The 25,049-nt window shown below is 39.9% G+C and overlaps 1 protein-coding gene across 2 annotated transcripts in view; it reads right to left on the bottom strand.

The window, feature by feature from the left end:
- Nucleotides 1-25,049, bottom strand: part of wdr33 (WD repeat domain 33) — a 49,581-nt gene that overhangs the window by 10,135 nt on the left and 14,397 nt on the right. For both annotated transcript variants that reach the window (XM_088914637.1, XM_088914638.1), the window contains exons 3-16: nt 24,492-24,560; nt 23,905-24,009; nt 23,381-23,476; nt 22,585-22,736; nt 16,124-16,221; nt 5,200-5,326; nt 4,621-4,775; nt 3,808-3,886; nt 3,002-3,112; nt 2,783-2,877; nt 2,443-2,529; nt 2,044-2,183; nt 1,504-1,656; nt 86-1,138 (exon numbers count right to left, since the gene is read on the bottom strand). In XM_088914637.1, coding sequence (XP_088770763.1) covers nt 86-1,138; nt 1,504-1,656; nt 2,044-2,183; nt 2,443-2,529; nt 2,783-2,877; nt 3,002-3,112; nt 3,808-3,886; nt 4,621-4,775; nt 5,200-5,326; nt 16,124-16,221; nt 22,585-22,736; nt 23,381-23,476; nt 23,905-24,009; nt 24,492-24,560 — 2,520 coding nt within the window. The remainder of the gene's footprint in view (nt 1-85; nt 1,139-1,503; nt 1,657-2,043; nt 2,184-2,442; nt 2,530-2,782; nt 2,878-3,001; nt 3,113-3,807; nt 3,887-4,620; nt 4,776-5,199; nt 5,327-16,123; nt 16,222-22,584; nt 22,737-23,380; nt 23,477-23,904; nt 24,010-24,491; nt 24,561-25,049) is intronic.

Here is a 25,049-nt window from a genome sequence, read left to right as displayed (position 1 = left end):
TTGAATACATTTCAAAATGTATTATTAGGCAGTTGGTTCTGAAGTTACAGTCCAAGACTAAAACCTTGAAGTGGTTAGCGCTCACCTGGTTGAACTGTCCTCTGGGACCCTCACCCAGCAGAGGTGATTTGCCCTGCTGCATGAACGGCGGGAGGCCTTGAATGGTCCCTGGTCCATGCATGTTCCCCGGAGGTCCTGGTATGTTGCCGTGCATGTTTCCTGGAGGCCCCTGCATGTTCCCCTGAGGCCCTTGCATGTTCCCTGGGGGGCCCTGCATGTTTCCAGGGCCATGCATGTTTCCTAGAGGTCCGTGCATATTTCCTGGTCCTTGAATGTTGCCTGGCCCTTGAATGTTGCCAGGTGCATGCATGTTGCCAGGATGTCCTTGCATATTACCAGGATGCCCATGCATGTTCCCAGGAGGCCCCTGCAAGTTTGCCATTCCATGCATGTTTCCCATTCCCTGCATATTGCCATGTCCTCTGGGTTGGTTCTGTTGACCCTGGGGACCATGCATTGGTGGCCCCATCAAAGCCCCTTGCATGGGGGACCCTTGGTGACCCATCATATTTCCCTGTGGTGAAGGACCCCGCATGTCTTGGGGTCCCATCATACCTCCCTGCGAAGGAAGCCCTTGATTGTCTCTAGGCCCCAGTCCACGAGGTGGGGGGCCCATCATACTGCCTGGTGGACCCTGCATTCCCCCCGAGGGTGGTCCTGGCATCCCTCTGGATCCTGGAAGCATTCCGGGAGGACCATGCATGCCCTTGTTGCCCTGCATCCCAGGAGGCCCCTGAGGCCCTACTGGCCCATGAGGACCCGGGTGTCTCTGCATGCCCTGGGGCCCGTGCATATCCTGGGGCCCCATGAAACCCTGTGGGCCAGGGGGGCCCTGGTGAAGCTGAGGTCCAGGGGGACCCATCTGGCCCTGGGGAATGAATGGACCTTGTGGGCCTCCAGGACCCATGGGAGCCATGTTGGGGGTCATCTGCTGTGGAGCGAGAGGCTGCTGGAACCCCTGATGGGGTGGGGGAAGGGGGCCCTGGTTGGCAAAGGGCTGCATCGCTCCCTGCTGGGATCCTGGAGGGGCAGCTCCCTGGTCCGACTGCTTCTGAGCTAAACGCTCAATCTTGAGTTGCTGGAGTGAGAAAAAATATGAAAAATTCAGACAGGCCTTTAAAACCCTTTATGGAAGAGCCTATATAATAAAAGCAATTTCTGTATGTATCCTTATCCAAACATGCTTGAAAGAGTCAAAGAACCTGATGACTGTGATGACTTACAGGTCTGCTCAGCTGAGGTCTGGTCCAGGTTAGAAGCAATTGCAAAGTACCACCTCCCAGATGGTATTTTCCATAGTGAAGCAGTAAAAGGGGGGGGGGGTCTAGATTTTGCAGGAAATGAATACAACAGTCCTGGCCCCACTATTACCGAGAGAACACGACCTGGTCTTCCTAAGGGATCGGGACATGACACCCTGGACTCAGGGAGGCCCCCTCTCACCTCCAGCAGCAGCGGATTGGTGTACTGCAAGGCTGCCATCTCCTGCTCTATCTCCGCCTGGGTCTTCTTCTTGCCATCGATCTTCTTCTCATCCTTCCTCTCCTTGGGGGGATCCCCGGGCGGCAAAGCAGGCACCTTGTTTTCAGCCCAGGCCTGTGTGAAGAACAGTTGTCATGACAGAACCTCCTTTCATTTCCATCTAGGATCCTTCCATCTGTTTTTGCTCTATATACAGTATATGAGCGCCATCAAGCCATTATACAATAATTTGCAAGAAAACAGCAAGTTTTACAAAGGGGCAAAAAAACTCTCTTACTGTACCATGGGCTACCACCTTTTATTCACCTTTCCCAATCACCTTTGGACAAACTGCTCTTCCCTAACATTAATAGACTCTGTCAATCCATTCAAGTATTAGGATATATCAGATCGGTTACAGTGTCATCATAATTGTATTTGTAGTTTTCATCTCCCCTTCATTCAGTTATTTTAAAGAGGGGCGGATTCCATTAATTAAAATTCTTCTTCCCAAGGAGATACCTGCTGGAATTGGGCTGGGATGGGTTTGGCGTAGGGTACTTTTTTTTGCGGGACCTTCTTCTGATCCTTCTGCATGACTTCCTCCATGCCCCAGTCCAGCCCGGGGATAGTCATTTCTGCTTCAGTTACGTCCTCTTTACCTGCAGACCGACAGACAATACCCACAGCAGGGTGAATCCTTGCCCACCATAATAAATACTGCAAGAGTCCTGTCTGGATGAAATCAGCTATTATTCAACCATGTGACACAACTAAAGAAGGCACACTTTTCTCATCGTCCTGTTATCTGATATTTTACATTTCAAAAGTTACATCTTTGTAAATTAACCTAAAACACTTTCTCAAAACAATTCTATTTTGCAGACTAGAACTAAAAAGGCTATGGAAATAAATCCTTACCACTCTGCTCCTGCTCCATGGCCATTTTCAACTGCTCTGGGATACCCATTCCCGGGATTGCTGCCAGGCTGTTGGGCTCAATATCATCTGTAAAAGCACAGAGAGGTCAGAAGAAAAAAATGCTTTAGGATACAATGGGAAAATGATTTTACATTCTATTCAGCATATTCTGTAGTGAGATGATGGCAAGTACAGTTCTAAAGTTCAACAGGGCCATAACTGCGGTGTTTGCTTTCAGCAGTTAGCAGCTGGTTTGCTTACAGATGAGTAAGCACTATGGTATAAAGGCAGCCATTTTAATGACTGCCTGAATTTGTCTACAATTATTCCTGGTACATACCATACTCCACACCATCTTCTGACATTCCAGGTAGAAGGTTCAAGTTGTATCGATCTCTCATCTTGTCTCCAGGACGATTCCTCGTCCAGAACTTGCTGTAAGGGAGCGGTGAGAAGGATCATAGCAGCGACTGCCAGTGGCGAACACCTCAGACAGGAGAGGGGAATGGCACAGATTGACACACACAGAAGAGGTCACGCTCAGCTCGAGCAGGCTCACCTTGTGTGATCATTGGATCCAGAACAAAGAATGTGACCGAGTGGGTGCCAGGCCAAGCTCCAGATCATCCCCTCATGGGCCATTTCCATTCCTCCCACCTCCTTCTCCACTCTGCAACACAGACACAAGGGCTTGTAGCACCAGCTGGTCAACGTGCAACCACCAAGGACAAACATGCTTTCTAAGATGCTTCGCTCTACGCATATATCCCCGCAGACCTCTTGGCATTGTGTCATTGTGAAAGAACATTTCTACCAACATAATTTTGTTTTCGTTGGTCATTTTAATGTTATTTTTGCACACCAGGGTGCATTCCAGAATTAAACACAGCACTAGTCTCAATTGGTAAGACCCTTCTAAAGAGCTTTTCAGGTAAAATATAGAAGCATAGTTTCAGCGTTCCCTGGGAACAAGCTCTGCAGATGAAGACAGCACCAATGGACTGATCTAGTTCCATCCAACTTCACCTTGAGTTGATGTTAATGATGTTAATAGAACAACCACAAAAATTGGCATCCTGTGATTTGAAAGAACAGTCAGGAACATGTGGAAGAAACAACACATTAAACACACCAGACGCTCCTAATCCAGGAAAGACTTTGTAAAGCAAAAGAAATATAAAATTAAATTCTAAAGTCACAGGAAAATAAAGATGATTTGCACTGAACCAATCACTGAGCAAAAACATGATCAATTTCATACGGAAGAACTGCTGGGGAAAATGAAGAGAAGATATTGTATGTGAAGTCCAAAATGCAATACTGAAGGACACAACGAGAGTGAACAGGTGAACAGGTTTCTCTTACCCAACATGCCAGAAGAGCAGAGACCCATCAGAGCCACCACTGGCAAACAGACCCTCGTGGATCGGGTGCCAGGCTACAGCTACAGGATGGAAGGAGGAAGAGAAAACAGAGACTCATTACTTTCATCAAGGAGAAAACAGAACATCCTAGATTGGTGAGGTGAGCTTCATGATTGGCTGGCACTGCATCTTTTGGGAAGCATTAAGGGAAGAAACGGTCTTCGTACTCTGGTAAAGCTAATTCTGTAGGTGTGTTTATTGTAATTCTCAAGCTTTTAGCTTTTCAAACACAATTACCTTCACGGATGTTTTAAGAAAATGAGTACAGCAATTAGCATAAAATACACCGCTAGGCAGAAATCTATATTCATCACTGGAAGAGGGTTATGCAATGGGTAACCATATTAATTTCAATCCGTACAAAAGTCATGTATAACTTATTGAGAATATTTAACTATTCCACAAAGTAATTCTGCTCAATGAAAAATAAATCTGTAATGTAATGCAAAACATTTAAAAATATAAATGAAGCAGAAGTTCACTTACATACCTGAAATTAAAATTGAAGAGTTTCGAAACTCTATAGCCTACACTGTGAATGACGGGTGGATCACGACAGGCTTACAGTTTGCAGGGGCTGGCTAACAGAAAATCATTTCTGTTCAGCTTTCTTTACCAATGCTGTCATTTGCTGGTTCCATTTTAAGGAATCACATTAGATGCACATCAGGAAACAAAAGACAGAGGCAATTTGTGCTGTGTTAGTTTTGCTGCCAGGATGAAAAGATGACTTTCTGTGCCCCACTGCTCTGACCTGTGGCCTCCTTCTTGTGACCCCTGAAGACCTGCAGCTCCTCCTTCAGGTTCCGCACGTCAAACAGCTTGCAGAGGTGGTCGCGTGATGCAGTGAGCAGCCAGTTGCCATTGAGGTTCCACTTCACCTCCATCACCGTGTTTTTGTGGGCGTGTCTGTGCGTTAAACAGGGGCAGTGTCAGGAGAGGCCTGCCGCACAGGCACGTGGGTAAACAGCATCACTGTCCACATCCCGTTTCTTTCCCAAACATTTACCTTCTCCACTTTCTTATCAGCTGTGGGGTTAACTATGTAATACAAGCATCTATATTGTCAAATGTCACAAACCGAAAACTGCTTTCTATTGTAAGACATTCCTATTGTCAGACAAAAGGTAAAAATCTTTAAAGTATCATTTAACTAAGGGAACAGTAGCAAGCACATTTCCTTGAGGGTCATTACTTTGTAGTGTTCAGGTTTCATATCGCCGTTGGCCTCACCCCAGTAAAACGCTAAATCAGTTTTATATGAATAGTGTTTTCTCTTTTCTGCCCAAGGGTTTGGAACAGCAGATGAACTGGAACCCATGCTATAACTTACAGTGTGGCAAGGCTCTGTCCCGTCTTTGGATCCCAGAATTTGATTGGCTGTTGGCTGTCCTTGCTCCCTGAAACGACCAGGCCTTTGGTCGGGTGCCAGTCCACACACTTGACATCAGCACCGTGTCCTACACAGAGAGGAACAATGACAGCATTTTGCACAAGGAACAGAGTGAGAAGGTGGGGCTGATGTACTGTGCAGAGTGTAGGCTTATGGGTGCAGCAGTTGTAATCTGTCAAGTAAGAGGGAGTTTGATTTGTACAGGACAAAGAGACACGCTCGGAAGTTCAGTGCAACCAGGTAAACACTGCTGGGCTGAGTGTGGGAACACCACTTTGCACCTGGGCACATGTAAAGAATCATGTGGTTTTACACTTGCTGAGTTGGTGAAGCATTAACGATTGTAGCTGGGTTTGGGGTGAGGGCTGGAACACTAAAACATACAGAAAAATAATTAATACTGATAAAAATAATACTCACTCATTATGGTATTAGGACATTGAGTGGCAACGTGACAGTAAGTGAGGTGAATAAGAAATAATAGAGATCCTAAAAACCAATACAATAGACGCATGGTGTCAATGATGTCTATTTATAGTGTGCAAATCTCCCTCTGTGCCTGAGCAAATTATTTATAGAGATGCAGTGACCAGAAATGTGCAGTTAGCTTGACAGACATGACATCCACCACCTCCCCTCGCTAGAACAGTCCGCAGATCTCAGACTGGAATATCTGTCATCAGGTCTCTTCCCTTGCGATTGTGACGAGTGGTATGGTACACACTGCTGAACTGCACCTCCTGCTGGTTCTGTCAAAGCCTCATGGAAATTCTGTTCTGCTGCTGTTGCTATTCAAGATTTCACATTATTTAGTGTGAGATCCTAATATTTTGCCGGCAGGATTATTTTACGACACAGGGGTATGGACACAAAAGTGTTTCAAAGGAAATTAAAATCTGGCTGTGGTGCATGCAGTGAGAATATGAGATTGCACTGAAATCTCTAACATTTAGATTTTGGATCCATTATAAACTAAAACATAACTGCAGAGGAATGAACATGTGTAATGTAAAGAAATGAGAATAAATAGCTTCTTTACTGCTCAAACAAGTCTACCATAGCTTCCATTTGCTGAAAAATCATTTGAAACATCATACGTACAGCCCAAAATATCACCTTCAGATGAGAGCAAAATTCACTACCTCTCAAATAATATTAATATCACTTTTATATATTATAAGATTGCATGCTTTTAATTCAATGCTTTCCAGTGAGCATCTGTTGCTCAGTGCATGTTTCTAGGTTTATTCTATTCTCAGTATTTCATAAATACAAGGCACAACGCTCAGGATATCATTGAGGCTATACTGTTATAAAACCCACAGAACAAACTTGGCCATTTAATTTAGCAGAGGACTGTAAAGAAGTCTGGTTCTATTGCTTGAGGATTCTGTCATGTTCTCTGTCATGTTCTCGAAGGAGACTGGCTCTGTTGAGTCCTTCACAGCTGATTCCTTAAACCACGTCAACTCGAACATGCAACTCAAAGTCTCGGGAGACTTACTCTGAAATCTTTGTAACTGTAGTGGGCAAGTCTGCAAATGCATTTTAAAAAGGTCCTGCACTTACCCCCAAAAGACTCTCTTAATTTTCCATGAAGCAAAATAGAAGAAGGAAAACTTCTCAAAAAAAGTACTACTACAGGCTTTGTCTGCTACCACTTTTATGGTGGTAAAAATCCCACTGCTTTCTTTGAACTACTGGACTATTATTTAAAACTTTCAACTATTACTATTAATACTATTTAAAGACAATGGCTCACCTGGTGCTTTTTTATTAAGAAACTATATATAAATAAGCAATACAGTAACGAATATTTTAATTCCATAACAGGCAAGCAGGAGTATTTATCCTGAGAACTTGAACAAAGGACTAAATAACACGGTCATGCACTGCTAAGTTACAATTTGAAGATCTGAATACTACTGAAACGAAGACGGTCCCCCAAATCCTAGGGGAATGACATCTGTTTACGATCTGATGAATTAGGGTACAATTAGTCAACATCTATATGTACCCAGGAACTATTCTTACTCAAAACCACAGGGATTATTCCTTGCCAAACTGTCTTTCCCTTTTAGTCTAAAAGTTACTCATGATTTGGTAGAAATTGTGAATAAGATGTGTTAAGGAGCAAGTTTTGCACTAGAGATAGTAATTACATTTTCAAAAATGATTTTCACATTATTCCATTAAAAAAGAATCTTAGATGTGCTGGGGCATTAACTAGCAGAACGAGGCCTGTGTGCTGTTTTACATTAAATTTCAGTCTGATCTTGGGAATAAATGGGTCAAGAGAACCGAGGAAGGCAGTCTATTTCCGACAATGTCCAATGTGTTGTTTGAAGCTGCCTAAGTAAACTGTTGGAATCTTCCCAGCAAACAATTTCTGTAAAGCAGTAGACTAAGAATTATTTTTAGAAGCTCTGCAGTTCATAATACGTATCTAATATGACCTCAATAACTGCTTTGTTAGAAATGCTAACTGAAAATCTCTAAAATTCAGAAATCTGATTTTAGCAGATATTTTGCTGCAATCATATAATAATACTAGAGGTGAATAAAATACTGTAGAATTAGGTTAAGTTTTAATTAATGGTGAATACTGCCAAGACCTGCCTCTGAGCCTCATTTTCTACTGTAGCCCCATAATGACATCTTCTTTTGGTGAAAAGGGGACAGTTTCTAAAACATGTTGTATCAAAATGTTAACTTGGCAGATCTCAAAATAAAAATTGCAATACAACATTCTTTTCAAGATCTGCACATGCCAACACCCATGTATTTAAGGAAGGCAGTACATATTAGTAATAATGAATGTATAACAGAGATCTGTTCCATCAAATCACAGTGTTTGAAGCAAGGGCAACAGGCCAGCCAAAAAATCTAAGCTACTGTCTTCAAATGATAGAAGACATTCAAGATGTATGAACATGTTTGCAAATCATAATATTTTAAGTCACAACTTTCCTCTTGAACATTGTCGTATTCAATATATGATTAGACCTTAAAATGAACTAATACTTCTAATAGTAAAGCACTTTGAGTGGAATGTCCAGAAAAGCACTATATAAGTGTAAGCAATTATTATTAAAAGTAATGTACATTATGTCTTTTTTTTGTTCTAAAATCATGTAGGTTTTTTTGAAGAAAATAAATGAACAACAGTACCAAAAAAGAAAATATGCAGTAAAAAAACATATTGGTTGCTGTGAAGGGTCTATGTTTGTAAAATGTGGAACATTAGACCATTGTCCACAATGACTGCATATGAGACCAAACTGGAGGACGTAAGAGGTCCAAGAGAATTTCTCCTCAAACACAAAACCTGTCAAGCACCTGTGGATGTCCAATGAGGAGAGAGCTGATGCAAACCCCATCTGCAGGTAAACCACAGGATGTGATGTTGTCACAGGAATACAGAGACTGAACAGAACGAGAGGTTTGTGCAAAGTGGTCAAACATGACACTAACTGATATACTGATTTTTTTTTGGAGTAGAGGACACGATGCATATTTCTGGATTCAGTCATTTACCAAATAAGGAAAAATATGCCTATATTATTTTAAATTGTAAATCAATATAGAAGGAAAAGGGTTGATTCATTTTCAACATGCAGACTAATGCTAACAGGCCTTTTTTGATAAATTACTGAAGTGATAAAGTGGGTTTTTCATTCACACAATATGGCACTGTTTATGTTTGCAGGATATAGCAAGGTCAATGGGAAGGTCAAAATGAAGTTATATTCCAGAAGTCTATGTACAGTTCTCCTGATAAGAAAAGAGCTGTTATAGCATAACTCAATGCACTCTGTCACAGATTCACCCCATCAGCAAACATGTGCTGATAAAGGTTTTGAGAAGCTATTACTGGAAGCCCAGGGAACAAGGTAGTACTGAGGGTACACCACCGCTCTTCCTACAAACAGGGAGCAGGGTCTTGGGGGAAAAAGAATCACACAGAGTCAGTGGGAGAAAGAGCCCAGCAAAACCCACCCAAAACATGCTCCATCAGATGGGACAACACAGAATTGTATCTGACAAGGCAGATTACACACAAAGACACAGAATTCACAGTGTAAGCGTAAGAACAGTCATTTGAAAAGAAGTGTCATCTGTTTCAGGAAATTAAGTGGGGTCCTGCAAAGGTACAAATAATTTCATAAACAGGCGCAAGTGGAGCAAAGAAAAACACCAAATCACCACGAGCATCCAGAAGCAAGGGTGACAAAGATTATAGCTCCGATACTTTTTTGCACAAGAAATGGAAGTGCATGAATTAAACACGATATAGATACTGGGGAGACAAACACAAGGATTTTCCAAAAAATAATTTGGCCTCCTGAGTAATTGCAAGGTCAAGAGGACTATATAACCTGTTGATGTTACATTTCTTTCATGTTAACGGAGCCCAAGAAAAAGGAGCTGCCATTTGTTCAAGTCTATTCTATTAAATTCATATTAAATTTTAAAAAATTGCAGTGTATATCAAACATTCAAACAATCATTTAAAAACATCCCTAGAGAAAAGACACTTTTCATACATTTTTTTAAAACACAAAACATTGCATCATTTGACAATTTCTTGCAGTTCACATCTATAATGACAAAGTATTGTTTTTAACAGTTATTTAAGAAGAGTCTACTTCTGGAGTCGGAGACTCCAGGATTTATATGTTTACAACTCTACATCTTCCATCAGGAATAACAATTAATAAAAATCTATTATGAATCAGAGAACTGTGGTTTCAAAGCAAAGGTAATGAGCCACGATGATCTGTGTGAAAAACCAAGCTGTAAGTTTTTTGTTTAAGGTGGGATCACAATGTACTGCTTATTACATGGTGTATTCAGATCTTCAGAAGGCCTTTGATAAAGTTCTTTTAAAAGATTTAAGATTTGCACATTACAGGCAGAAGGCATCTGGTGAAATGTGTTTTATTTGAAAGCTAGTCAATAGAAAAATGAGTACATATAAGGAGTGAATGCTTAGATTGCAATTAGTGGAGTACCACATGGATCTGTACTAAGACCAGTAGTAAAAACTAATAAAACAAAATGTGAAATGCTGAGCTTTATAACCTTCATGAGGTTACTCATGGAAAAAGTCTTAAGCTTAAGCTGACACATCATTTACATCTTCTAGACAAAGTGGGGATGCAACAAAAAAGGCAAACAAAATGTTAGGATATATATAGCTACAAACAGAATTTAAACGAAGAATGTTATGTTAAAATTGTACAATGTACTGGTAAGACCACACTTAGAAAAAAGTGTGCAAGTTTGGTCTCCACATTTCCAAAAAAACATTTGTTCTCTGGAATAAGTCCATAGACAAAACCTACCAGATGATTTAGATAGATAAGACTTTATTGATCCTGAAGGGAAATTGAGGTGGACCAATTAAGTCCAAATTCCTGGACTTAAAGGAATGTCACCAGCAACAGGCTGAGAGAACTGAACCTTTTTAGCCTTGAACAAAAAAGACTATAAGTGGACCTGGCTGAAGAATTCAGAATCCTTTAAGTCTTTGACAACGTCAACCCAATGAACTTCCTCAAGATTAACAGTCCAGGTAACAAAAGTGAATATTATTTGGAAATGCATTTAAAACATGGAAAAGAAGGCATTTCTTTACACAAAGGGTTGTGAGCTTGGAACAAACTATCCTGCCATTTTGCTGAAGTGGATACCCTGCCGTCTTCCAAAAAACTTTAAGATCCTCATATCAAACAGCACTAAGGACCAAATGGGGTGGATGAATCAAACTGCCATTTCTCACTTGTAACGGTTCTTTTGTTCTTAGTTCTTGTGGAGAACAAGGGACAAACAGAACAGTTACAGTGCAATGAATTCCACTAACCACCAGGAAGAGAATGAGAATGATGAGTGTTCTCCTTTGACAAGCCTGCTGTCATGCCTCACCATGCCTTACAGGAGACTTAACAACCGATGGAGGAATGGGTCTCACAATAGCAACTGTGCCAGATTAAAGGTTCCAACCAAGTCCGAAACGCACTACAGTGCAGCAAGGAGAGAATGCTCTGGTGGGCTAACGTTTACCAAGTCCTGGCAGTGGTCAGACTTGTACTGTTTTGTGGGAAACCACAGCCACTGTGAACTGTAAGGCTCAAAGTGAATTCCAAGTGAGCACCTTTCACAAAGTGTACTGCACTTCACTTTTACAACGTGAGTGGAGGGGAGAATTATTTTTTTTATTAAACATGTTAACACGACAGGGAATGCTTGCAACAAACTCCTGCAAGCTTGGTGTGACAGATCCTCCTTTGATGATAGCCGGGAGTGGGGAGATCTGCACACATTAACCCCCTTTTAACCTAAATTAGGCCATGACTGGACTGCCACTTGTGCCTTTAATCGTCTAGCCTTGGAAGAAGCCTTCCTCGACTCTGTCATTTCCGTTTGGCCAGTCTCACTCTGACTTCTGTCTTCTTTTTACCGACTAGCTGGCACGGGAACAACTAAGGCTTATTCTTATCAAGAGCCTTCCCCTGCTCTCATTGACCTAGATACCTCAAGTCTCACTGTAAGAAAACCTGTATCTTGAAGTCTCCCCTTGAGACTAGTAACCTGCAGCCTCAATGCAAGGTTCTACTGATCAGTCTCAAGATGGGAAAGTTTAAACCAGATTCTCACCATGAGACTCTGTCTCTCTGCAGTCTCACTGTGATACTGCATACACCACACAGGTCTTCCCTCACAGCACTCAGGCATCCAGGAGCCTTACTGCTAGACTCTAAACACCCTAAAACCCTCTGGGACTGGGATCGAACAGGTGATCACAAGTCCCTGGTAAGATGGTGCACATTCCTCTTATTCCTTTTCTCGTTGTTTATGGACTTTGTCCCATGGTGACTTAATATCATTCTCTGTTACGCTTGGCAAAAACAAGTTTCTACCTTCAGAACTTTTGTAACACGCGCACAAAACAGGACAAGGCTGGTTCACTACTGCCATCTTTGTCGTCGTTTTGGTTTAGGCTTCCAGGAAAAATGAGAAAGATGTTAATTTATTTTCAATTTCAGGAATCAAATTCTATAATACTGGTAACCCTTAAATACATACAATGTGCACCTGGCACTCTAGAATTGAAGAGCCTCGACAGATACAATGTGTATGTGAACTAAAAATCAAATATCAAATTCTGATGTAAAAATTAGAAACACAAAAACATCATTAAGGTAGCTTGGATTTGTGAATCAGGCAGAGCCTAATACAGATGACTGTCACTTTATAAAGAGATATGTGGTGTGCAAACTGGACACCTTCTCCAGGCTTGCAGGAGCCTACTTGTTTTTGTGTGCCACTCCAGTTACAACCAGGAAATTGAAGAGGTCACGGTCCCACTGGGAACTAAGAGCCTGGTCTTGGGAGCCCCAGTCCTGCCCCCCCACAGTGCACGGCTGCCAGGGAGCAGGGCTGGGGAATCCCCACCACAGTCAGTGAGGGACATAAGCCATGAACCCACCTGGATCTCAAAACCTCAACCTGCTGTTTTCAATCCCATATACTACCCTAAGTCAGTTACTGTGTCGCACTGAAATGAGGGTATATCATTTAAAATGGAGAAAACACTTCCCAAAACTAGGGTCTTCATTTTTAAGTTTTTGATGCTTAGTTTGTTCTTGCAAATATCCAGACATCCGTGTACCATGTCTAAACGAAATCAGTCAAAACAAATCTAATTAAATGCCTACAAAAATCTCTTAACAGTTTTTGGTAGTGAAAATAAATCTTCACTTTAAAGTTGATCCCAGAGACTTTTTTGGGAGAGCAGATTGACATGATCCATATGTAAAAACAAAAGATATCATAATAAATACCTGCCTAACACGTCGCACATTCAGGACACTATAACATAATAATGAAGGGCTAGGACATTCAACTCCCCTGGCAATAGCTGGTGAGACATGTTATAGTGGTTATAATCTTGTCTGAGATAAATCTTTGCAATCAAAGTTTCTCTTGCAAATATGTTTCTGATATTTCAAAATAAAGTTAAACAGTACACTGGACTATGTACACTGGGGTGGAATTATTCAGTATGTGATAAGTGTTCGAGGCCTGGAAGTCAGTGGTAAGTATGGAAGAGGTAAAGGTGCAAAACAACTACAACAAACAGCTTGAGTGCCTTATTAAAGCTCAAGGTTTTATACTGATGAATGCCCATTGACTACATTTATTCCATTTAAGTTTGGAGCCTCATATAAAAAGTTCCTTTGCCATAAGATCCTCTTGAATCCATTGGTAAATAAACTTCTTACTGCTTGCATTTTAACTTTTGAAAGAATAGTGCTAGCAAAGACCTATTCATAAATTCCAGTGTCAATAAAACCAGGGCAAAATACTTTCACTTTACGCTAAACTTGCAAATTAAAACACTAAAAGTTATAACAAAATGATCTGTGAACAGGTTCAACAAGAATCCCTGTAAAACTACAAAAGAAGACAAACCACAGCTACCCTATTCTCTGGTCATGATGGACACAGGTAATTACAAAAAGACTGAGTTCTTTCAGGAATTTGTGATAACGCTTTGACTCCACACCAAGAAACATACCGGTTAATGAAGTGAAACCGACCTACACATTACCACTACAGCATGGAGAATTCATTGCCTATTACGAAGTTTAATTAAAAACAAAATAAATGAAAAAGAAATGAAAACAAATGTTGTACTGACTAAACAAAATATTCCAAATATATCTGGTTTTGTTTGAAACTTGTATTTTATGTTCACTAATGTATCTGACTTGAGACCAAAGTGAACCACTGTTAAGAACAGGTCCCAATACAGCACATGAAAATTTACACAATTTTTTACATAAGTCAAACCTGCAAAATTCTGACATTACATTTTTACTGGTATCTTGTTTCTTTATAAAATACACAAGACCTTTGTTTTCATAAAGCTACAGACTTTATTAAAGAGCTGTATCATCGGTTCTTCTGTTTCATGGTGAAACTGCAGAAAGAACACCTCGTTTTGTTACATATTTGTAAACGACAAGTAGGTTAGACTGTGTGCAGTCTTTTAAACAGAACACCCTTACAACTAAAAACAAGTTTTCCAAATTTTTGATTTGCATACACCAATACAATTTCTTTGATTATAAATGTATTATACTTGACAGAAGAACTCCTCTATAAAAACCTGCTGCAGTCACTCAGTGCAAGCAATGCTGAATTCACTTATTCTTCCTGGGTCCTAATTTTCTGAAGTAGACATTTGTAAGGAAGCATAAATAAAAACTCACAGACACAAACCAGAGCCGATTTTCTCACAAACCAATTAACCTACCAGTATGTCTTCGGATGTGGAAGGAAACCGGAGCACTGAAATCTACGTGAAAAGCGGTTGGGCTAACAAACTCCACGCAGAGAGCACCGCAGGTCTGGAGTTGAACCCAGGCCCCAGCGCTGGGAGGCAGCTATGCTAACCACTGTGCCACCATGCTACCCCAAATCTTTAATAATTCTCATATTAACCAGAGTTTGAACCGCTAAAATGCTATTTTTGGGCGTTTCTAAAGAAAACTGTACACAAGAACTACGATCTCAAAACCAATGCAAGAGTTGCACTAACTAAAGTTCACAATCATTCCATTTTCACATGTATTGCCAACAAATATTGAAAAATAAAGGTATGGAGATGAAACATTCAGGTCTCTTCCATAACAAATACTAAATAACTGACTGAAGACGTTCAAACAGTAGTATTTTGAAACAATTTCAGTGTTTTACCCTTTTAAAGACGGTGATTTACAGCCTCCTGTTTTTTTCCAGGATCTACCAACACTAGAGCATGCAGAGCACTAGGAAGTATGAGATAGTACACAGGGATCCTCTGAGAGCTGGACATGGCTCAATGTGAACCAACCTCATCTACAATGCTAAATGAAGAAAGAGATGGGTTTGGGCAGCAAATAGATCAAAACTCTCGTGGACAACCAAACATGTTCTGTTCATGTTGTACAGGCCAAACATTATTCACTGTGTATTCCTAATATTTTGTATAGCGAGTACAAAATCGATCCAGGAACAGGGGACCCCGGCACCGGATGGAGTCACACCAACAGCCAGAGCCCAAACCCCTTCTGCTCAGAGCACTGGTTTTTAATAGAGTAGACACCTGGAAACCGAACAACTCCAGCGGTTTTCTCACACAGTTTGGCATCTGAGGGAAGAATCCTATTTTTTCACAAGCATTAGGACACCAAATATGTAGTGCTCTTTAACATAAAGCTTTCTGGAAGCAGAAGCTGGCTTACTCATTTTACGATGGTTTTAATAAATGCAGCCTGAGCAAGCAAGAACATCTGTTTGCGATACTTAACTAAACAAGCGCCTATATATATTCTGGAAGTCTACTACTGAAATTCATTTGATCACCACTAAACAGAAAAGAGATGCACTTTAAATTTAGTTGCACATTCTGGAAAACTAAATAAAAAAAATCCAGAAAAAAAGCTTTCTTTTCATGTAGATCCCAATACGTCTCTGGTTTTGTTAGTGAAAGTAAAGAAAACTCTTGTATTGAGTGTTAAGTTTAACCAACATTATATATGGGGGGAAAGTGTTTGAACCAAGTATCCAGACCACAGAATTAGCTGATCCACAATTTGTAATTAATTGCAGATTAAACTTCAAATAATCAATCTGGAACCTGAGGCTGAGACATATAAGCACATCCTATCAAATGACTCTTACTGAATCACTCGCAGGAGATGACAATGCACAGGGAAGTGAAAGTTTGTGACTAGAGGTGTCTGTACGTGTGCGCGTGTAATGAAATGCTTGAAGAAAGCACGTGCTTGTTTTGCCGTAAACATGAACATACCTCGCAGGATTCTCTCCTCATGGCACCGTAGAAAGTCCCAGATGCGAACAGTTCCATCATCAGAGCAAGTGGCAAATTTATTATCCGTGGGTGAGAAACTGAAGACACAGCAGGAGGAGAGAGATCAGCACATCAGGAGGACCCACCGGGTCTTTCAAGGTAGTTAATAAAGGAGTGTGAGGGCCAGGCTGCCTCATGGCCAAAACTTCTAGTGACACTGAATTCCCATCCCTCTACAAAGAGTAAGTGGTGAACCATAGCTAACAGGTGCTAGAGTAGATATTGCAGAAACAGACTGAGCTGGACTTTAATGTGACAGAACCCCTTGTGCAACAACTGGACTGCAACCCCTTTCCACCTTTGTCTATCATGATCGCCATGTGACCATGTCAAGAATCACCAAGACAGTTGGGTTTGGACTGAACAGATACACTGGATTATCTTGTACACTTAAGTCTGAAGTCTCTGGGGAAGTACTATAAAGCAGGTGGTGTTCAGCCTTAATATTCACCACTGTTTAATTCTAGTCAAGTTTATCTTCAAACTAAAACAGGAGAAAACGTGAGATGGATTGGAGTTTATGGCTCAAGCAAGCAGTTGGACCTGCTTCTAACAAACAGCTTGACCAAGGTATAGGTGCCTATGAGGTTGAGAAAACAAGAAAAATGGCAAAAAGATTGTGGAAAAAAAGAACATTAATGCATATAACCTAATGGCACAAAATCTACCTCTCAGGTGATATTTTCCAACCTCAAAAGCACCTACCCCTTTGCTTTTACCAGAGTAAAACTGCACAGTTTAACAAAGAAACTTCTACTAAAAAAAATCTGCAACAGTTCAAGTATTTTACCAGCATTTTTAGAACGATAAAAAATAAAGCTCAATGAAGAAACAAATGTCATGTTACATACTTTAAAACAGGGGTTTTAAACTTGGTTCCTGCAAGACCTTGTGTTTGTGTTCAAGTGGTCAATTAAACAATGAACTTAGTTATATCTAAATCGGACGTATTTAAGACTTATCCTAAGGTCTTTTACAGTATATTACAGAAGGGACTGACTTTATTAAAGGTATGATTGCATGATTTACAAATCACCTAAATGCCTGGTTAGAAGTATCACAAATTTGCAGCTATTTTAAATGGATCCAGTATGTATGTGGAAATATGGGCGGATCCAAACCTGATGACACTAAGCCAGCCAGGAATTGAGTTTGAGACCCCCGCTTCAAAATATACCTAAGGCTAATTCCAATCTATGGTACTCTTTTAATTTGTCCTTTTCATACTGCTCCCCAGTAGCTTTCTTAACAGCTCTGGGCAGCATGTTGGTTAAGCACTATTGCTTGCCTTGCAGCCCCAGGGTCCTGGGTTCGGCTTCATGCTGGAGAGCCTGCTTGTTCACCTCATGTTTGCATGGGGATTTACAGGGAGTGCTGGTTTTCTGCCATCTCCCAAAGACACGCAGGTTAGTCTTAACAGGGACAATTTAGAGCAGCCATTTTGGAGCACTGGTTGTACAAGAGGATTTCATATGGCAGGGGTGGGGAGGACAGGGACTGTTCCCAGTAAAATCCAGTACTGTAAAGGTTGTACATAGACAAATGGCATCTTCTCATAGGTAGCTATGACCTCTTTTCAATGTAGCATTTGAAAGTGAGTTTCCTGTTTCAAGAGGATGCAGTTTTAAAAGCAGCCAAGAAGGTAATGAAATTCTTTGACCTAAACATTTAAAAAAATAATTCTGAAAACATGTTGAGAGATCTTTTGAGACAGGAAAAGTAAACATATCTTCTTTAGACCTTGGCAGAAAGTACTATAACACAAGGGCTCAAAACATCACTAGTGGTTAAAGTTATACTTCCTGCTTTCAAAAGCTTATATTCTTTGACAAACAATTCACTCAAGACATATTCAATCATCCATTTTGTTCAAATACAGTAGCAAACTCGAAAAGATAAGAGTAATGTATTTGCACTTTGAGCTTGCTGGTTTTGTCTCTTTAGGGGAAATGAACTATGATGGCATTAACATGATCCCAACCATACACCGGAATTAAAAAGGAAACCACATGTGATAACCCAGGAGAAGTAGCACTGTCATTAGGATAAGTATGGCTGGCATTATCAAGCAACACCCAAAACACTCCTCTCTCACTCAGTCCCATCACAAAACCCCTTTAAAAAAAGAAAGCCTGGTCAGGGTGATGCACAGTGAAATAGCCTACTAGGGCATCAAACAAGCCACTTCTTCGAAACATGTTATCTTGTGAAAAACTGTCTGTGATATGACTGCTTCCAGAAGGACTCAAAGCTGTTATGCATCACTACTTTAATGGCATCTTGAATGTTATATGGGCATGTCTGACAATTTTTGTATTTACACAGTGTCAGGGGAAAACTGATGCATCAACTACAGTGTGAAATCACATACACTGGCATAGGCATACAAATTCTTTGTTGCGTCACTCTAGCACCTTAACTACCAACTGCCAGGGTGAATAAGCTTTCAATAAATCCACAGATAAAACAGTGTAACAGATTATTCATTACAAGCAACAAACTAGCAATTGACTGCTTCAGAAAAATGATGCAATAATTAACATCTGCAACTAGCACGAACAATTGCATATAAATATTTTACACTTGTCTATGCTATTACATGGTTGGCTTCAATGTACATGATGGACTGTTCTGCACAATATATTTGCAAATGAATAGACCATTCTGGTAAAAGTTAGTTAAACAAAGTAACCTATAAGATGAGAGAAGATGGGAGCACATGGCCCGTCAAATGTGTTAAAATGATTTGCTCACCCTCGTGAAAACATGACCTAACAAAGAAACCTTAGTTTAATTACTGGGTCTGGGTGAACACCTGGTATATATATAACACACTGTCAACAATTTTGTTAAATGTAGAATGACAAGGCCTCCAGAGGAAACCAATCTTTCTCAACATGACAGCTATATTATTTGACAAATTTCAAAGAATAAGATCTTCAAAATTAAAATCACTTATTTTAACATGGCAGGATCATAGTACTCTACTAAAGCCGTTCTACTAAAGTACACTAATTGAAACGCCTAAGCTAATACAAATGTGTATTTTGGAGCTTCATTAATAGTAATGTTATCTCACCGTTTTTATTGCTATAATTACTTCATCACTGTGGTTGCACTGTTCAGCATCTCCTTTAAGAGGAAGGGTTTTTTCTTTGCTATTCTTTGAAACAGGTTTGTGTTCTACAAAATCATCACATTAGCTTGGTCAGGCCTCAAGATTTCGGCATGTTGCGATTTACAAAAAAAAAAGATTATGCCCATAACCACACTCTGTGCTTTTCAATGTTTTATTGCTTTAAGTAAAATACCTTAATACTAGTCTTTTGATCTAAAGGGGTTATACGAACTTGCTTGTATATCCAAAACTTGTGTACACTAAATTTTAAATGATCTTCAGATTTTGAGTCTAATAATACATTGAGACTTAATTAAATGTTTCAGAGAACCTTTTTTAATGGCTACGATGATGCATCGCTCCCACTTGTGTAATTCTAGGCAGCTTTATTTTTGCCCATTTAATCCACACACAAAAGAGCTCAACTAAAGACCTTTGTTAGACCAAGAAACTCAGTTTCAACAAAATAATTAGCCGTGAGGAGTAAATGTTCAAGTCATTTCAAGCTGCTGTGGCAGTGAGGGCAACAGTCTGTAGAGGGAGGGGAAACCATCCACCCTCTGCATGAGGGAGCTTTTAAACATCCTTTTTAATATTTTTGGCCTAACATATGATGCTTGTTAACACTGCCACATCATGTTGCTTACTTATTATTTGTTTTCAGTACCTGCTTTGTTGTCTGTGTACCAATGGTGTGAGCCGCTTGGCAAGGCTGTCAACTGGCCTATCTGGTTAAATGAAGGATTATTGCAATATTTAGGCGATACTGAATTGGATTTGGGTCATAAAGCTCTCATTAGTAATACAATGAACGTAAATGAAATACTTGTAAGATTAGAGAAGTAATGGTGTTAAGAATTAGAAAGTTATTTAAAGCTAGGATCTGTTACACTAGAACTGCAAAGGTCGATACTAGCAAGCTAGTACAAAAACATTTTCTTTTTAAAATATCATACAGTAAACCAGAGGTAGAGGGGTAAAAGAACTTTACAGGCTTCTCATGGGGGATATACCCACAAAAAAGAAAATTAACCTCTTCATTAGCAGACCCTGCAGTACTCGTACTTCCAGTCCATGTCCTGTTTCAGGCTGCTCCAATGGTCAAAGTGCCAAAACGTGCCACCCCAAAACCGGATGAATGTTGGCACTATTACTGTAGATTCTGAGGAAGCACTATCCACCTCTTGTATTTAGGATCCTTACAGGAATTTAAGTTGTCTGCTAATACCCGAACAATTCTTGAATGAAGTCTGATAGTCAACAATTTTCTTCACTTTTAACAAGTATCATATACAAACCTTTTTGGGATGCAAATCTAATCATTTTGCTTAAAAGCAGGCTGTTTAAAATATTATATTACTGGAAAACTAAATTACATTACTTTTTAGTCATAACAGGAAAAGCAAAGATATCATGGTCTGCCAATTTACAACTGTACTTCTGACTACTCACAGAGAAACAATTTGTTGCAGCTAATCACAATGGCTGCTGTTTAAATACATTGTTTCATTATGTGTATTTATCGCATATGGCAATGTAACTGTTATAGGTACTTAATCTGACTGAAGACTAAACAGCTGCTGAATTGTGTGATCTAAGCAGGCTGCATACTATAATGGACACAGTAACTGGAACAGCTTCACCACAGAGTTCGTTGCTCCATCCCTACTTCAAATGGAAATGGAAGGTTATTCCTTCTTCAGCTTTCTAGAGAAGCAGATAGCATGTTCTATAGCAAAACAAATCAAACCTTCGTCTGTTGTGAAAAATGTGTTTTCTTTACGAAATAGTCTGAGCAAGCTGCTTCTGCTTACAGTAACTCACTATTTAATCAGACAAGTTAAGGTCAGATTTCATATTTGTGTATTTCCTTTCCAGGGTGAAGTATACAAAGCTGTGTTACTTGAAAAAACAGGTCACACTTTGATATTAAGCTAATTTCAAACAGAACATCCCTATTGTAAAACCAATTTAGTCATGACCTAATGGGAACAAGGGACCAGATCCAAGGCCATGGGATCGGGCCAGTGCTTGGTGTTGTGGCTCTCAACCTTCACTGGATAGGTTTTTATTACAATGAACAATACCTCCAACATCTCTACAAGACATTACAGACTTAGTTCAGACTGAAAGTCCAGGCTTTAGAAAATACCATCTAGGCACATAATCAAAATGCTGGGGTGCAGTCCAGTTAGGCAGGGCCTCAGAGATCCGAAGCAGGGTTTGATCTGTCCATTAGTCAAAACCTTTCTTTTTAACAAACTGGAAACCCTTCCATTCCGAGATTAGTAGCACAATAATAAAAAATAACGGTGGCTTGGTTTTAGTAGAATTATGAGACGAGGTCCGTGTGCTGAAAGAACCAAGGGATGTGTGTGAATGTCCGCAAAATACACCAGAGAAGTCTTGAGACTTCAAGAGGGCAGAACAATATTTTTTTTCCCAAAGTACCATAAACCTCGGAGACATTTCCATGAGAAAAATCGGGGGTGCTGTCAGACAAAGTTAAAGTCTAACTTTCCCATGAGCTGTAAGGTGTCGAAAACAAGAGTGCTTTCTTGTAAACCTTTGAAATTAGCTTTGGGGACAGTGCAAAAATAAGAGGGTTAAATAAAAAAAAAACTTTATTGCTGGTCATATGCACAAAGGCTTGGCACAACTAATGTGTTAACCTCTGTCAGCAAACCAATAGGATCTGTGCGGATTGTGATCTCTCTTGTATGTGAAACCTGAACGGGAGTTTCATAAGTGTAAGGTAAAAAAAAAAACCTCCTGTTGCATCAGCAACAAAACGTTTTGCTTTGGATTTCAAAGAGGAAAGAAAAATCTCTCCTGTAAGACATCCCCTCTAGGTTTGACATTCAGCAGCTCCTCATTCTGGATTCAGAACTGCTGTGAGTAAATCAGGTTATCCTTCCGTTTCATTTATTCAGAGCTCCTTGTTAATAGATATATATTAATAAAAAGGAATACTTTATTTGAAAAATGTAAAACCTTTCTGTACACAGTAATTATGTATATAAAATATAGGAAAATACATATAACCAATATCCATAGGGAAAATAAATCAATGCAGTGTCGCAAACAGCACACACATACATGTCTATCTAAAGAAATTATAAGGGACAAAACAGAGCAACATAGTGAGAAGTTGCACGGCAGGTGTAAAAACACTCCCATGTTGGCGGAATTCAGCCACTGCAGGCTCTTGCCTGCTATACAGTAAGGTAACAATAAAAACAGTTTTTGATAAGCTACAGAAAATGTTAGATTGGGTATAAACCTGGCCTCTCTAATCGCCTCCTTGTGCGCCTGGAACATCTTGACGTTGTTCATGTTGGACTGCCAGTACTTCACGTAGCCCCCGTGGTCCGCCGTCAGCATCCACATGTCATTGTGGGACCAGGTCATGGCTCGGACGGGGCTGTCGTGGGCCTGCAGGGCAGAGAGCGCGGGGAAGGTACCGATGAGGTTCACAAGAACACACTGCACTACATGCAAAATCAAGAAGACTTCCTCCGAGACAAAGCAGCTCAATTTAGCAGAAAACCACGGGAAGACTGTTTTCAAGGAGCATGACTGCAAAGTGTTACGACAATTTCCAAGAACAGGAGTAAACTAAAAAAATGTAGAATTAAAAACTACACATTTAATGAAAATCAATTGCACACAACTGTCAATTAATATACCTATTACACAGTTCTTGACACACAAAAGACAAGCAGCACAGAATCAGTGTATTCTGCAATTTGGAAACCAATTTTATTATATTAAACGATTCTAAATTATTGCTTCAAATTTCTCACTGGGGAGTGAGTAAAACTAGTTCAAAAAAGACTTCATACATTTTCTTCAGGAAGCAACTATTTTCACACTAGCTTAACAGTGAGATTAACACTTCAAAATTGTAGAAGTTCAAAAGCTCTACTTTACAACCAAACAAAGCCTGCCTTTAATCAGTGAAGTTTCTCTTTGGATAATTCAGCAGCAGTGAAGTTATTATGGGTTAAAAACTAAAACTATTCTTTAACATGGCAGTTCTGTGAACTACTGCTCTAGCTCAGAGCTCAGGTGGTTACCTGTAGGATAGTTTCAAAGTTAAAGGTAAGCCCATTCCACAGAGTGAACTCTCCACTGGAGGCCCCTGTGACCAGACGCCTGCCTTCTGGAGTCCACTGCCAGAGAGAAAAGAGTAGAGAAAAGCTTCCACCTTTGCTTTAAAAAGCAAAAATCACTTTTCGAACCCTGAGCTCCACAAAAAGCAATATAACCGAATATTCCTAGTTAATTATGCATTTAAAATTATTTTCAAGTTTCCATATATAATTTGTTCAATCACAAAATGGCATCATTTAAGACAACAAAAACCCACCAATCTGCATTTTGTGTAGAATTTGACAATACATTTCTACTGAAGAACAATGTATCCAGATCCTACCTTCATCTTAGTTTTGGCAAATTACTGCCGACACAGTACATACACTAATAATACTAAAATATACAGTGAAAGGAAGGAAACTACTCAAATCAGAGCTAAATCCATGTTAGACATTTAACTGCTGAGAGCTTTGTTCAAAGCACTTCATAATGACGCATCGCTTACCCGTACTACAAAGACCGGACATTTAACTTTGTTAGTTGAGGTTCTGACAAATTTAGTGGTAACTGCATTCATGGGGTTGTTTAGCATTCCCATGGGAGGAACAAGCTGCAAAAGAAAATACACTTCTTTTAAAAAATGCACTTGTGAAACGCAGAGAAGGGCAGAAAAATGGCAAACAAGCTGATAACCATGTTACATGCAGGTAACTCTGATCACACATTCGTGCAGTTTGCCAGAGTTCAAATGTAGCAATCCGCAACATTCAATCCTTACTAAATAAAGGTGAAAAATGTCACTGAAACAGAACCGCAATGAATCCCTAGACTTAGCATATTTTCAATAACACATGATTATTCATCTAAAAATAGAAAAAAGTGCATAAGAAAATTAACTCTGTTAAGAGTTAAAGCCAAAACATTTAAACCTACATACACAACCTATTTTAAAACTATATTCTGATGCTAATTTTCAACAGGTCTAGTCTCCAGAAATCAGCTGTAAAGCTGAAGAAACTGAAATGTTCCAAGATACATGTCAAAGAAAAAGCAAAGGAAAAATCAGAATGATGACTGAATGTTTCAACTTGCCTCGTTGTAAAATCCCGCATCAGGTTGGATAACTCGGAAATCTCGATGATCTCTCTGCCAGAGCCGATTCTGAAGCGAAAAAAATATTTAAGGCAAGCTCACTCTCTGAATGGGAACAAAATACAGCGTAATGTGCAACCATTCTAACAATCTTTATCAAAGTTGTGACAGTCGAATGATGTGAGAAAAACCGCACAGCTGAGGTCCTGGCCAGGAAAATGGTACTCACCTCTTTTGCGACCATTATGTGAAACACTTAGACTCACAGTTGTTATCTTTTACCCAGATGGAGTTTAGTTCATACTGCCACCTTAACCTTCAATTAAGCCACTCTTGTAAACAGTGGGTCCTTCTGTTCACCAGGGCCTTGTAACCAAGTATAGTAAAAAGTGTTTGACTTTCTGCTGTAAAATGTCTCTACTTGAGAAACAACCATTAAGTGTTTAGTTATTTGCTAAAGTGATGATATGCTCCTGAAGAACATTTGAATATATTCTGGAATTTTAATTTGGATTACACTCTTCATGGAAGCAGAAAGCTCTAGGAAGACAATGGAAT

This window comes from Atractosteus spatula, chromosome 4 (assembly GCF_055471065.1).
Source record: "Atractosteus spatula isolate fAtrSpa1 chromosome 4, fAtrSpa1.hap1, whole genome shotgun sequence".
In the NCBI taxonomy this organism is placed as follows: Eukaryota; Metazoa; Chordata; class Actinopteri; order Semionotiformes; family Lepisosteidae; genus Atractosteus; species Atractosteus spatula.
The sequence above is the reverse complement of the archived record's forward strand: the minus strand, read 5'-3'. Positions and strand labels throughout refer to the sequence as shown.